The sequence below is a fragment of the Rattus rattus genome, chromosome 14, assembly GCF_011064425.1.
Source record: "Rattus rattus isolate New Zealand chromosome 14, Rrattus_CSIRO_v1, whole genome shotgun sequence".
Lineage (NCBI taxonomy): Eukaryota > Metazoa > Chordata > Mammalia > Rodentia > Muridae > Rattus > Rattus rattus.
Window position 1 is genome coordinate 80,402,179 of NC_046167.1, and position 14,705 is coordinate 80,416,883.

Below are 14,705 nucleotides of genomic sequence, written 5' to 3' on the forward strand. Positions count from 1 at the left end.
GCTTTAAATTAATTAAACGAGCAGATAGCATCCACATTCATTTTGTAAAAATTAAAGAGGGATCCTCAAGTGCAGGAACCGGAGAGGAGCTCAGTTCTCCCAAATGCTGAGAGCCGCTGACGCCCTTCTGTGTTTTCTCCAGGCGTCGAGTTCATTCCCTTTCCTCTCACCACGGCCTGGGGACACGTCTATCTCCGGGATGCTTGAGAACCAAGAACACGGGACTGGGAACTTGATGAACGAGACCAGCAGTGGTCCACAGGCTCTGGCATGAGCTAGTAGAGCCCCGTTGTCTTGGCCTCCGGGTTACTAGAGGCCCTCGCTGCCCTGGCCTTTTGCATCCGGAGAGCTCTGAGTCCTGTGTTTAAGGAGGAGGTGATGTAGTTAGGGTTATGTCCTTGGCACTTGTTCTCCTTGCCAGAGAGGGCAGGATGCTGAACAATTTGCTCCCGAGAGTTTGTCTCAAGACGTCTTCATGGTCCTGGCCATCACGTAGACAAACCAGCTGCACTGTGTCTTTAAGGCTCCTGAGTTACTTAATAAGAGAGGAACTTGAAGGATCTCAGATATAATCACTTTTTGCGTTCATGCTAGCGCCTTAAAATATATGAACGCAAAAGTGGAGATCCAAGCAACAGCCGTATATTGCTCGGGTCCTGCTTAAACCCTCCTAGTACGCACCAGCCCTTGGCAGTCTGTGAAAAGAAAATGCCATGACTCCATTCGCGCTGAACTTCTGGGTGTATTTGGTTTTTGATTTGACATATTTAGACTCTGAGACAGCAGAGACTCGACTGTTGGTTTTTTTGAGTAACAAATAAAAAAAAAAGCATAAAATGATTCTGGTGGCATTTGCTGGCTGGATGCCCTTCCACTAGAGATCCATGTCCTTACCGGTGTGCCTTTGTTAGCACATAAATGGCCCCGCTTGACCATCCTAACCCGGGCGGGGGGTTGAATTTAAAAGGTGGACGTTATAAAACCCAGGCTGTACCCTTTCTTTAGCCCAGGCCTCTTCACACACAGTGGGATCTTCCAAAGTCTGAGGACAAGAGCACATTAACTGTTGTCCTTGTTTGGGACTTGGAAGTGATGCCTTCAGCGCCTTGGTTTCCACAGCATGGTAATAATGTGGGCGCTTACTCTTGGGGTGCTGCCCTTTGGAGGGGAAGATGCTTTGTTGTTTCATGGCTGGAGGTGAGGCTGGCTGGCGCTGGCCCGCTAGTCAGCTCCAATCATATTTCATAATGACTCACACATGTTCTTCACAGGTGGCCTGGGGATTCTTGCTGTCGGACCAGAGTGGCTGCAGTCTGCTCTTGCTCTCGCCCCTGGGTGGCAGGGATGGGTCCGTGTAGGCACTGAGCCTGTGCTCTGCCCTGGATCTAAAGCAGCTGGTGTCAGCGTTCACCCTGCGTATTGCTCGTCACCTGTAGCTATAGTGGCTGCAGAGCTTTCTGGCTCCTGGGCAGGAGAAGGCTGCAGGTGCAGGGGACACCAAGCAGAACTGGCCAGAGCCTTCTGCTGTTGCTGTCTCCAGATTCTGAGGCTTTTTTTTTTCTGATTCTCCTGAGCTGCAGGCACCCACAGCTAAGACTGTGAACATAGACTTGGGCTGGCTGCATGCAATGTGCGAAGCCACCTCTGCCCCTGCATAATCTGCTTCTGGAATCTCCAAGATCGAGCTGAGTGTCTTCCTCAGTGGAAACTACTCTGCTTCCCGTGCGTGTGTGTGTGTGTGTGTGTGTGTGTGTGTGTGTGTGTGTGAGAGAGAGAGAGACAGACAGACAGACAGAGACAGACAGAGACAGAGAGACAGAGAGACAGAGAGACAGAGAGACAGAGAGAGCCAGCCAGAGAGCAAGAGCAAGAGTGAGCAAGAGAGAGAGAGCGAAAGAGAGAGACAGAGAGAGACAGAGAGACAGAGAGCCAGGGACAGAGAGAGAGACAGAGAGACAGAGAGAAAGAGAGACAGACAGACAGACAGACAGAGAGACAGACAGACAGAGAGAGAGAGAGACAGAGAGAGAGAAAGAGAGAGAGACAGACAGACAGAGAGAGAGACAGAGAGAGAAAGAAAGAGAGATCAGTAGCTTCTTCCTCCTCTCCTATTTCCTGCAGCTCTTTAACGTCTGCATTTGCTAGGTGATCTGTTCTTTCATTTCTGGTCCTCTCTCCTCTTGGTGGGCCATAGGCTTCTCAAAGCTATGGACTAAGCTATTCCTCACATCTGTCTTCTGGCCGAAATCAGGGCACACATACAGTAATACTGTGCATTTAGAATGAATTTTCCACTGCTCCCTGGGCTCTCATAGGACTCCCTAGACTTCCCAGCACACAGAGAGCTGGGCATGGTTAGAAGATTGGAGCAGCGTGGGCCACTCTCTTGGGGTTCCTCAGCGTCTGCTAGTTAACTCTAGTACGGCCAACCATAGCACTCCAAATAGGGTTGCTAGATGCTGATGAACTAGGCTGGTATGCAGATACTGGAGACCCACTCATGTCGGGGAAATCATGCACATGTTTTTTGCTGTGGTAATAGTTCTCTTAGGGCTCTCTGGGCTCTGTCTTGTCCACATGACAGAAGTACTTCCATTTTCTGTAGGGGGCCAGAAAGGACACTCTCAGCTGTGGAGTCTGGGTGTGGGGTCCCTGATTGTATCCCTAAGTCCTGTCTGTCAGCTTGGTTTTCTCTGGAAGTTCCGGGCGTGAAAGGCTGTGCTGCACTCCTGCAGGTCTTGCACTGGAACCTTTGGTGACAGGTTTCTGTGACCCAGGTTTCATTGGCGACTGTGTGGATTCTGAAAATAGTTGATCAGCCTCAGTGGGCTCTCCCCCTCATGGGGTGAGCCCTGCTTTAGTGCTGGGGTACATAAGCTCTCCTTCATGGAAACCTGTTGGTAGTTGTGGAGGTAAAATTTGGCTCGGGAACATGAGGCCAGTTCTGGCAGGCTTGTTTCCTCTGGCCACCTCATGGCGGAGATGATGTCACTGCACATGTTACCGTTTCACGGGAGAACTCACAAATCCTGGCTTTGGCACAGCTTGGAGTAGACAAAGGACCTCAATGGTTCTGTTTGGGGCTTTGTTGACTGTGCTAAGTCAGTGCTCCAAAGACCAGGCCTCCAGACACAGCGTCACTGGCAGAGTAGCTATAGGGAGTAAGACAGTTTGGGGATACAATGAAGGGATTGCTACCCCGCTTAGCCTGCCTGTGGAAGCAGCAGGGCTAACCAAGGCCAGAGGGAGCAGTAATGGAATAAGCTGGGAGCAGGTGGACAGTTCAGGGAATCTGTGGCGTTAGGCTTCCAGACTTGTGCCAACGTGTCACAGCTCTTGGTTAGCATTTTGACACCATTTTGAATGGGGCTGACGGCAGATAGGTGCCAAGTGACAATACAGGGCTCACAGGTGCAGGACATTTTGGTGTGCCTTGTTCTTGCTGTCTTTTGAAGTGCTTCTTCTTGGTCCCAGAGGCTGTCCTTATGCCAGCTATGTGACCTAGATAGTGGTGCCCTCCTTCCAATCTGCAGTGTCTTCACCAATGAAGTAGGGCTGTTTACCTGTCTCTGATGGTTATTGTAAGGGTCAAATGGAACAGCATCTGGCCAGGTCAGCGAGCGCTGTGACCTCTCAAACATGGTGGCCATCGCAAGCATCATCACTACCACTTAAGTTTTCAGTTAAACTTTCTGATGTACACGTCATCACTTCATTTTGGCCCAAGTCTTGACTCTGAGGCCTCTCATTAGACTTCTCTGCTGCCGTGATAAAGACAGCCATGACCAAAAGAGTTCAAGGAAGAAAAGATCTGTTTGTTTTGGCTTATGGTTCCAGGAGAGAATCCATCAAGGTGGGGAGCAGGGAGCTGGATGACAGCATTTCATCCACACACAAGGAGAGATGATGGAGATGAGAGGAAGGTAGAGATGGTAGGTAGATGATAGACAGATGATTGATAGATAGATAGATAGATAGATAGATAGATAGATACATACATACATACATAGACAGATACATAGATAGATAATTGATGATAGATACATGATAATAGATGATAGATGATAGATAGATACAATGATAGATAAATAATAGATGATAGATTGATGATTGATAGATGATAGATAATAGATTATTGATAGATAGATGATAGATACATACATAGATACATAGATAATTGATGATAGATACATAGATAATAGATGTTAGATAGGCAGATGATAGCTAGGTGGTAGATAATGTAGGTGATAAATAATAGTAGATAAATGATAGTTATAGATAGATGATCGATAACAGACAGGTATAGTAAGATATAGATGCTAAATATAGAAAGACACATGACAGAAAGATATACTATATAGATAAAGCTAGACAGATGCTAGATAATATACAGATGATAGATGATAGAAATAGACAGATGATAGGTAATAGATAGATATAGAAAGATACATAGATGATAAAGATAGAGATATGACATAAAGACAATATATAGAAAATAGATAAATACACAGATAAGATAAAGATAAAAGATAGATAGATAGGTGATAGATAGATAGATAGATGGATGATAGATAGATTGATAGATGGGTAGGCAGGCAGATGGACAGATGGATAGACAGACAGATAAGTAGGTAGATAGACAGGCAAGCAAACAGACAGACAGACAGACAGACAAACAGATAGATGAAATAGGAGGCAGGAAGAGGGGCCGGGCTATAAGCCCTCAAAGCTCTCCTTCCCTCGCTGCCCTAGTGACATATTTCTTCCTTCAAGGCTGTACTTTCTGACACTACTAAGTAGAGATCAAATGTTCAAACATATAGAGGACATATCTCATTGAACACGCACCAGATTTCCACATACCACAGGTCGTAAAGTCTGTGTGGTCCTTGGGATGATTTGGGGTTACTTGCTGTGAGGTAAGGATGCTCGAGGCATCTCACTATGCACACCTTGACCCATCCCTCCAAGTTCTGTCTTGCCATTGCTCTCAGGAAGTGGCTCTGTTGATGTAGAGTTGATGCAGGAGAGGGAACTGTGCAAGAAAGTAAGGAGGACTTGGTTGCTAGCACTGAGCAAAGGAAGTGACGCCAGAGAACAGTTCCCTCTCGGCATTGGGGATTTAACCCATGTGTGGCCTTGTGCATGATGGGCAAACACTCTACCATGGAAGCCCCTCAGCTGCAGCCTGGGTTCTCGCCTGCAGAGATGAGTGGTCCGAGGTTCTATATACCTAGCTGAGAGTACCTCAGGGGCTGTGCTGAGGGTGGGAGGCCCTAGGAGCTGGAGCAGAGGACCTCTAGTGCTCTGTCTATAGTGGGTCTGACTGTCCCTTGGTCACCTGTCATTGAGTGAGTGTATGGCTTACTTTCTTTATCCCATAGAGGACTAAAAATTAGAATCCCCTAGGATGCTCTTTAAAAATCACACGGGGAATGTCACCATGATGGCACCATACTTCAGTTCCCCCTACTCAGCCTCTCCAGTGGGGGATAGGAACCAGTGCTTAGAGAGTCCTGTGGCTCAGCGAAGGACAGAGATTCTCCTGAAATTAATGTAACCCAGAGGGGACTAGCGGGGAGAAAGAATGATGTGATGGCTTCTAGCTAGCTCCTTTTTCTTCCTCTCTTTTTAAAAAATTACTTTTCTTTCATATGTGTGAACATTGTCATGTATGAATTTGTGGCTATCATGTGCATGTACACTAGCAGGGGCCAGAAGAGGGCTCTGGATTCTTCTGGAACTGGAGTTACAGACTAGGAGCTGGGGATCGAACCTGAGTCCTCTGCAAAGCAACAGGTGCTAGGTGCCAAGCCATCTCCACAGTGTGTGGTGTCTTATTCTTAAATGGAAGCATGTTCACAGAGGCCTGACAGTCCGAGTTGGGGCACCATAAGAAAGATGGGGGCCATAATTTATCTCCAGCAGCATGGACACTTTCAGGGACCCTTCATCTGTTTTCTTTGTGCAAATCACTGATCACATAGAAATCTTGCCCATTAAAGCTCCGTCTCTTTGTTAGGATACAGTTACTCTTGGCTGAAACTTTGTTTCCATGTAGATCCAGGGACCGACTTAACCTTAGTGTCCACATATTTTAAAGCAGAGAGCAGTCCAGTGTCACAGTATTGTCTCCTTCTGCTACTCAGGCTCTCTTCTCGAGAAGGAGGGTCACTGAACTAGTAAGTGCTGGAGCAGGAATTCAAACCCACGCCCACTCGAAAGCCTGTCCTTATTCCTGCTGTCTTCTGGTCCATGGTACTGATTTCCTCTCCTCTGTGGATATTGACAAGACTGCCTTGGGTTAGCTCAGACAATCTGGCAGCTTTGCTAATGAGAACAAGGGGTTGGGTGGTTTGGGTCTTGGTTCGATCTGAGTGCAAATGAAAGATCCTTGCAGCCTTACGGTTAGCAGGAGAATGCAAGAACGACTGTAGAGCGCAGTTCCGGGAAGGAACCACAGATTCCCCTTTTCTGTTGGGGTGAAGAACACCTCACTGCCTAGTATACTGAGGCAGTTACAACTCTAATTGTCAGGGCTGCAGGGCAGGGTGGGGGAGGAAGACCAGTCCTGTTCATCTCGTATATTTCCCAAGACCATAGACCCACGGCTGCCCTATGTTTGAGGTCCCTTCCCGTTATGTTTTGGAGCTTCTGGGAAAATAATGTTTTTGCAGAAGTACAGAAGAAGGTCTGTTACTCTTGGTCTTGGATGTTGTCTTGGGATTTGTATTGACTGGGGCTGATGCCGCGGGCATTGAGTCACTTGACATTTCCGTATATGGGAGTAGTGTCTGAATGTCTGGGTTTCCCCAGAGGCTTGCTGGCCCTCCAGCAGTATGCACAGATAACTGAGACACACCCCTCCCCCCAGTCATTACCGTCTTACCTAAGTCCCTTCCCATGGGCTCTGTGGGTGACAGACCTTACCAAAGAGTGACGGTAGGTGGCTTAAAGTAACTGGCTATGACCTTTATAATGTTTTGAAATTCTGATGCATTTATAAAAAAATATGTGAACATTCCTTCCTGTTGTTTGATATGATTCTTTTATCTTTTTCCCATTCACTATGCCTTCGTACTCAGGAAGTTGAGGTAGGTTTTGCTTTTTCAAACGTATGTAGACATAGTATCAATCAAAACAGTTGCCAGAGAAAGTGTAAATTGTATCTCAGATCTTTAATCTCTATGGTAAATATTTGCTCTAAATTCAGCCAACCAGGAGTATACACGTTTGTTTCTCGTGGGTATATGCGAGGGATGTGATTTATCAAATGTATATAAGCAGCCCATTGACTGCCTTATCTCTCTCATTAGTTACTCCGCAAGTATGATCGTCGGTTATTATCTGTATTCTACTGGTGGGTTATTTATTGAAAGAGCTGAGAAACCCGCATTGTTATTTTCTAAATCATTCTGTCTCAAGCCTGCAGGACTTTACACCAAATGTCAGACCAATTTATCAAAGAATAGCTCTATTCAGGGTGAAAGCGATTTAGAGCGTGTATACAAACATCCCCCCACCTGTGCTCACACACGCCAGTAATAGTAAGGGGAATTTCTCAGGGGCTGCAACGCTCTTCAAGCTAGAGCAACTCTCTTATAGTTGAAACAATTCAGCAAGAGTTTACCATGGGCTGTCGAGTGATACATCAAGGAATACGCAGGTTAAGACCGGCCCTGTTCAGAAGTCGCCTAGGCTCAGGTGTGTGTGGTTATGTTTGTGTGAGGGGCTTGGGGGGGTCGTACATACACCTTGAAATGCACTACAGCACACAGCTCCCATCCCTGGTCAACTGAAGTCCTGATGAGTGATGTTTACAATGGTCCCATTCACTGTTCAGTCTGGACTGGGTGGTCGGCTGACCATTTCTTTCAGACTTGCCTTGGAGCTGTTCCTAGGTGACGGGTGACAGGTGAGGTAGGCTTGGTAGAGGCTGCATCAGTAAGTAGCTTGTTGCTGGTTTAGAGATACGAAGTGATGCAGCTCAGGGGTGAGGTTGCCCCGTGGGAGGCTATGTCCCTTTTCCAGCAGGTGAGCCACTTTGTACCACATAGTCAATCAGCAAGCATTTCCACTGTACAAAAGTTTTAAAAAAAATCACAGAAAGGTATCCTAGTCCATAGGAGATGCCCTTATGGAAGCCTGGCCTGGAACTTCTGTGAGCCATTTTAGGGAAACCTCCAACCCAATAAGCCACCCTTTCCACTCTTCTGGAGCTGGTCAAACGGAATGCAGGTGAGGCGAGCTCGTTTGTGTTGAATCAGTCGCCTTCGGAAAGTTTGGCTCCAGGCCTCTAAGGGTCTTTTCATAGATTCCTGCTTAGCAGAGTCAGCCTCCATCTGGGAAGCTGCTACCCAGAAATGCTTCTTCCTTGCAGCTGAGAGACGGACTTCTCTCTGCTGACTGACACTGGCCCCACAGAAGACCCCATGGGATATTTTTTCCCCTCTCTGTAGCTTGCTTCTCTGCTCACGGCTTTCTTATTCACCCCTGGTCAGGCAAATGAAGCTCTCATTTATTCCCCAGGCTGGTAATTTGTATTGTCTTAGGTAATCATCAGATGGATCTGCAGGGTTCAAACAGTTTAGCTAAAATATGTATGAGGGAGAAATGATCTGTTTCATGCTCACTCGGTGGCTTTGATCTGTGGCATCTGAAGCTGTTGTACGCAATAAATCACCCCCTCATCTTCACATTCAGCAGTCACAGCGCTCCAGTCCAACTTGGCGTTCGCTTGGCTCTGCCCCTAGGTTGTCCTCATGTTGGCTTTCACAGCCCTTGTAGCAGAAATAGGAGCCTCCCTAGGGATATTCAGGCTAAACTGTGTCAGCCATTTTGGGCAGTGGTGCAAGGGAAAAGCAGCCATGTTCAATCATGCTATTGGACAGACCCATCCACAGTGAGGGGACTTGGTCACACAGACAGTGCATATGTTCTGGCCTCATTTCATGTTAGGCAGACTTCAAAGTTTCTCTAGAAGACTCAGAGTAGAGTGCAATGCCCTTGGTAATTCCTGTGCATGACTGGCTTCAGGACCTCAAGAAACCAAAATCTGGAACATTTATATCTCTGAAGAAAATTCCTTAGTGTTTGCATAGAACCTGCTCAGGTCCTCTCCTACACTTTACATCACCCCTGGAACACACATAGTAATTAATATAGTGTAAATGCTATTTAAATAATTATTAGACCACACGGTCTGGGGAATAAGTGTAAGAAAGTTGATTGTGTTCAGTACAAATGCATGTTATTTAAAGACTTTGATGCTAGGTTGGATCTATAGACATGGTGCCTATGGGTATGGAGAACTGACTGTATTGATGTGCATTATCATACACACTAATATGACTTGTGCTTATAATATGTACCATGTGATATAAAAATACATGTGTGCATGCATTTATAGATAACTCTATATACATTTGTGTGTATGCGTATATGTGTACTTCTGTGTGTATATACTCATGTGAGTATCTAAGTGTACCAGTATGTATGTATGTGTGCATATGTGGTTATACGTGTGTATATGTGTGTATGAGTATACTGTGTGTATATACTCATGTGTGTTTGTGCATATGTGGTTATATGTGTGTATATGTGTGTATGAGTATACTGTGTGTATATACTCATGTGTGTTTGTGCATATGTGGTTATATGTGTGTATATGTGTGTATGAGTATACTGTGTGTATATACTCATGTGTGTTTGTGCATATGTGGTTATATGTGTGTATATGTGTGTATGTGTGTATATGAATGTGTATTGTGCATATATACTTGTGTGTGTATGTGTACCTGTGTGTATATATATGTGTGCATGTTTGCATACATGTGTGTATATGTGTGTATGTATACATATGTGTGTATGAGTGTGTACTGTGTATATGTACTCATGTGTGTATGTGTACCTGTCTGTATATGTGTTTGTATGTGTGTATCTGTGCATATGTATGTATATGTGTGTATGTGTATAGATGAGTGTGTACTGTATGTATATACTCGTGTGTATCTATGTGTACCTATGTGTATGTGTGTATGTGTACATATGTGTATATGTGAGTGTCTACTGTGTCTATGTGTATGCGTGTTTGTATCTATGTATGTGTGCATATGTGCATGCACATTCAGATTTTCTTTTCATAGGTGACAATCAGAAAAGTCCCTCAAATACAAGTGAAAACTCAGTTTATTCATTTTATAGCACCAGGGCTGTGTTCCTGGGGATATTTAGCTAATGAATGAATGGATGGAGAAATGGACTTTTGTCCCTGTTGACACTATAGCACGGTGCAATAGTTCTACCCTTCACTCCATCTCAGATGTACAACAACTGATCACGTCCTGACGGGCCATCAGACAGACTCCTCAGGTGTTTGCTGCCCTGAAACACGTAACAATCCAGTCATCAGTCGATATACTTATGCTTGAGCCTCTGTTAAGACAATTCTTGGAGAGTCTTAACTGACCAGAGTTGGGGAGGTGTCACTTAAGGGCTAAAACAGTAGAATAGAATTACCCTTCCTTCCTAAGAATGGCTGAATTGCCAAGCAAGCCTATGGCTTCCTGTCTAGGAGAAGCCTGGTGGCCTTAGACCCTGTAGGATAGATGAGAGCATCACTCCTTCATGTTGCTCTGTCTGGACAACACGTTCATGGCTTTTATTGAGTCTCATACATGACTGTTATTTAGATGTTTACTTTTTGAGGTAGGCTTATGTCTTAAAAGTGGCTATTTCTTGATCCTTGCAAGTCTTTTTAAAGAACTCCATCATGAGATGACTGCATTTCTAGTCAGGAGGCCGATTCAGACAGGCTCACCTGCCAAGCTCTCATTTATTCAGAAGCCTTCATCCTCATGTGATCTTGAACAGGCATCAACTTTCTCCAGCTAGAAAAATGGTCAGAGGTGAGGGCTCTTAGAGTCTAAGTCTCGCCATTGAGGTCCTAGTAACAGGGATACACCATTGCATAGTGTAACATTGGAGGGTGGGGCCAAGTGCCCTGTAGGAGGTCAACAGCCAGACCTGTGTTTTCATTTAGACAGACAATGAACCACCTGACTTGTACAAACTGGATCTTGGTCCCTAGAGAAGAAACCAGCCCTGATATTGGTGGCCTGGCAATTTTGGAGTGTAGAGAGCTGGCCTTAAGTCTCTGGAGGACCACAGTGGTTAGGTAGGTGGGATGTGAGGATGAGCAGACTCCCAAGCGAAGTCTGTAAATGGCATTCTTTCATCTCTGGCTCTTTGCGCCTGCTGGTGCTGCCTCATCAAAATGTCTCCTAGAGGAAATTCGTCGGAGCAGCTGAGCCTGTGCGGGCTTCCCTGAGGCATTTGTACATGATAGGCTAGGGATCGCGCATGCTCAGATGCATTCTACTCTGACCCTGGCAGCAGAGGTGACATCTAGAAACCCCTCCCTGCTGCCCACGCACGGCCCATTTCCCAAAGGAACTTTGTTGAGTGGAGTTTCGCAATTCACGATCTTGGCTTCCGGGGCAGGGCTTCCCACCAGCTATGGTCAAAATCGTCATACACAAAGCTTCAGGAGCTCTGGGGCTCCACGGCCTGTGCTGTGGTCAACTTTCCTTTAGCGCAGAGAAAGCAACCAGATGCAGGGCGCATCCCACTTGGCCTTCCCAGGCAAGGAGGTATTTGAAGGACGAACTTTTCCATAAAGAATTCCCATCCAAGGTACGCTCTCCCCTTTGCAGTAATTAGGCAGCGTTTTTACAGTTGCAGTGGGTTTTAAAAACATTCTAAGGCCTTATATTTAAGACTTATATTTAAGGCCTTATATACCAGTGTATAGAGGCCTTATATTTGAGACTATGCTTTCTTCCCAGAAGAAAACTATAAAACCAGCGGTTAGAGTTAACCCGCAGAGTGACAAGGATGGCTCCGGTTCCATCCAGGCTCTCAAGTGCGCTAAAATCCTTAGGGAGGGGATAGGCTGTTCTTGGGACCTGTTCAGCTCAGTCCAGGACATCAAAGAGAATGTAATATGTGGGATTCAAGTAAAGCCACTCATCTTGAACTCTGGCCCCTCCCTGTTGGACGTAAATCTTCAGCTTCCAGAACGTCCACGAATTAGGACAGCCTGTTCCAGTGAAAATATTTTAGCAGACCCACAGTGCCCTAGGACTTGATGCCACTCTCTGCACCAGAAGAGTTCCTCATTTGGCAGTCTGCATAGTTTGTTGTCTTCCTCCTCTGTTGGCAGAAGACGGTCCCTTTGGGTAATCTCTCGCCTTGTCCTTGTGAACCATAGACTCTTCTGTAACAGGCTTGTCGAAGGCTAAGAGGACATTAACCGTCAGACACAAATGTTGAGCGCCTAATGACCGATGTCCACACTTGGCCCCAAGACTGTTGAGTGCTGAGACAGCACAAACCCCAAATTTGATTGTATTTAAAACAGTAAGTCGGTGGGGGCAATGTTGCAGGTATTCTAGACGTTCTCAATGATGGCTCTTGGGACAGATCTCAAGGCAAGTCAGACAGATCTCAAGGCAAGTCAGGGGAATGGGACAGTCGCACCATAACCTGAGTGCGTCAGTTCCTTAGAGGAGAAATAGCTCAGTGAGGAGTCTCAGGGATCCAGGGAGGCTGCCTGTGTTTACGTACGCTCTGCCGAACGGAACCGCTGGCCAGGAAGCAGTATGGTCTCAGCTCTAAATCTACGTTCCTAAAATCTCTTTGAGGGCTTGGCTGACCTCAACAAGGATCGAATACAGTCAGGTAGTTGAACGAGGAGGAGGCTCCCGAAACCCCCCAGGAGATTGCGTGGGAGATGAAGTAAACCATGAGGCACGGCGGACAGTAATTTAAACTAATGGTGCACTTTGGTATACATTAACTTCTCCAGAAGTGAAATCATTTCAGACAGCCTTTAAAGGTGTCTGTGGTGTGTGGAGTGCCTGGCCAAAAACCACGTCGCTAACAAACTGGTTACCAGCTGAAAAAAGGCCAAATGTCCTAGAGGTGATGTGTTGTGGTGTGGTGTGGTGTGGTGTGGAACAGCATAGCCTCTTCAGCTTGCAAGCATGGGTCTGCTGGGGCTGGGCGGGGGCCAAAGGTGGTGTTTGGAAGGGGCAGGGCCGTTGTTAGAAGTAAGAAGTGTTACCAGAACCCTGACGAACTAGTTTCTTACAGTTTAAAAGTAGTGAAGTGCCCATCTTGGCACATGCTTGAAGCGGACTCCCGGCAGGCACTATTTGGCTGTACAGGGAGCAGGAAACCCTTTGCTTTCTCCCCCTGCACCCCGTCCTTTCCTAAAACAAGAGACTTAGTTAAGCTTATCCGCCCACTACCCACCCCTCTCCATCCCTATAGCAAAAGATATTAAGCTAGCACACAGCCAGGGTCCTTTTAACGTTTGAACGGCCCTCTGGTTTAGTGTTGGGGAACTGGAAATGCACACCACAAGATACATGTCTCCTGGTGAAGGAAATGCTGACAGTTAAATTATCAGCTGTTACAAACACAGGGGCTTAATCATAAGTGAGAGCAGCCAGGCCTCAGCTACTGCATAATTGATGGCAAACACACCTCACACTTAGGAGATGCCTGGGTTTGCATGTCAAACCAAGGCGAGCGGAGCTGTCCTCTGTATGGGGCTGAAGTGTCTCTATAACTCCCAGTGCCTGGTATATTCGATTTGGAAGGTGTGAACAGGGGAAGCAAATTGATACGTTTGATTGCGTTTTAATGCTCATTTTGCGGGGAGGCCTGTACGCGGCGAGGGTTTCCCTTTGTGCTTTTTGGGAACCGGGGACAAGGCAGCGAGGGGCGTGTGGCGTCTGACCTTTGTTTCTGTCTTTCTTTCCTAGGATGACTATTTCAGAAACTGGAATCCCAACAAGCCCTTCGACCAAGGTAAAGGATGCGTCTTCCTAGCTGGACACACTGTGGGAAAAGCCAACTCGTTGCCCTGCCCTTGCCTGCAGAGTTGATCGTCTCCCCCCTCAGAGGCTACCTAGCTGTCTGATTTCACTGACTTCGAGGTCTGAACTAAGCAGGGTGGTAGGAATTAATCAGAGTGGGCGTTTGTTGGAGGTTATTTCCACACAGATCTAAACAGTTTTTTAAAGACTCGAACCAGTCAGTGCAACCACTGATTGGTTTTTTTTTTTTTAAAAAAAAAAAAAAAGGGAAAGTGATTATCAGGCTTGTGAGTTAGGAGTCTGGCTGTACCCAGCAGTTTTATTCATAGAAGGCTCTGTGCTGAAAGATGTCCCTGCAATCCGATGGTGGGAAAAGGAGTACTTCTGGGAGATTTTCAGGGATACTTGGCGTCATTCCTTAAATGTGTTCTTTACGGTTCTTATTTTGTGTGTGAGAGTGTGTGCGTGTGTGTCTGTGCACGTAAGTACACGTGTATATGTCTGTGTGGGTATGTGTGTATTGCATATGTGTGCGTGTGTGTGCGTGTGTGTTCACATGCGTGCGTGCATGTGTCTTTAAAGTCAGAGATGACTTTTAGGGACTGGATCCCTCCTCCCCGTGTGAGATGCAGGGCTCACATTCAGGTCATCTGCACTGGGTAGAGGTGCTTTTTACCCTCTGAGCTATCCGGCCAAGCCCCACCCATCATGGCTTCTAAATAGAAACTGTTGCAGCGTCCAGTCATGGATGGGTAGAGGTTAGCCTTGTCCTCTTGTCCTTCCCACTCATCCTAGCAGGCGTGGCACTGCTTCCATGGG

At 46.4% G+C, this 14,705-nt stretch overlaps 1 protein-coding gene across 2 annotated transcripts in view; it reads left to right on the forward strand.

The window, feature by feature from the left end:
* Positions 1-14,705, forward strand: part of Spock1 (SPARC (osteonectin), cwcv and kazal like domains proteoglycan 1) — a 473,240-nt gene that overhangs the window by 194,196 nt on the left and 264,339 nt on the right. The window contains exons 3-4 of one of the 2 annotated variants that reach the window (XM_032884269.1): positions 7,086-7,094; positions 13,833-13,878. In XM_032884269.1, coding sequence (XP_032740160.1) covers positions 7,086-7,094; positions 13,833-13,878 — 55 coding nt within the window. The remainder of the gene's footprint in view (positions 1-7,085; positions 7,095-13,832; positions 13,879-14,705) is intronic. The other variant, XM_032884270.1, reaches the window with a different exon arrangement.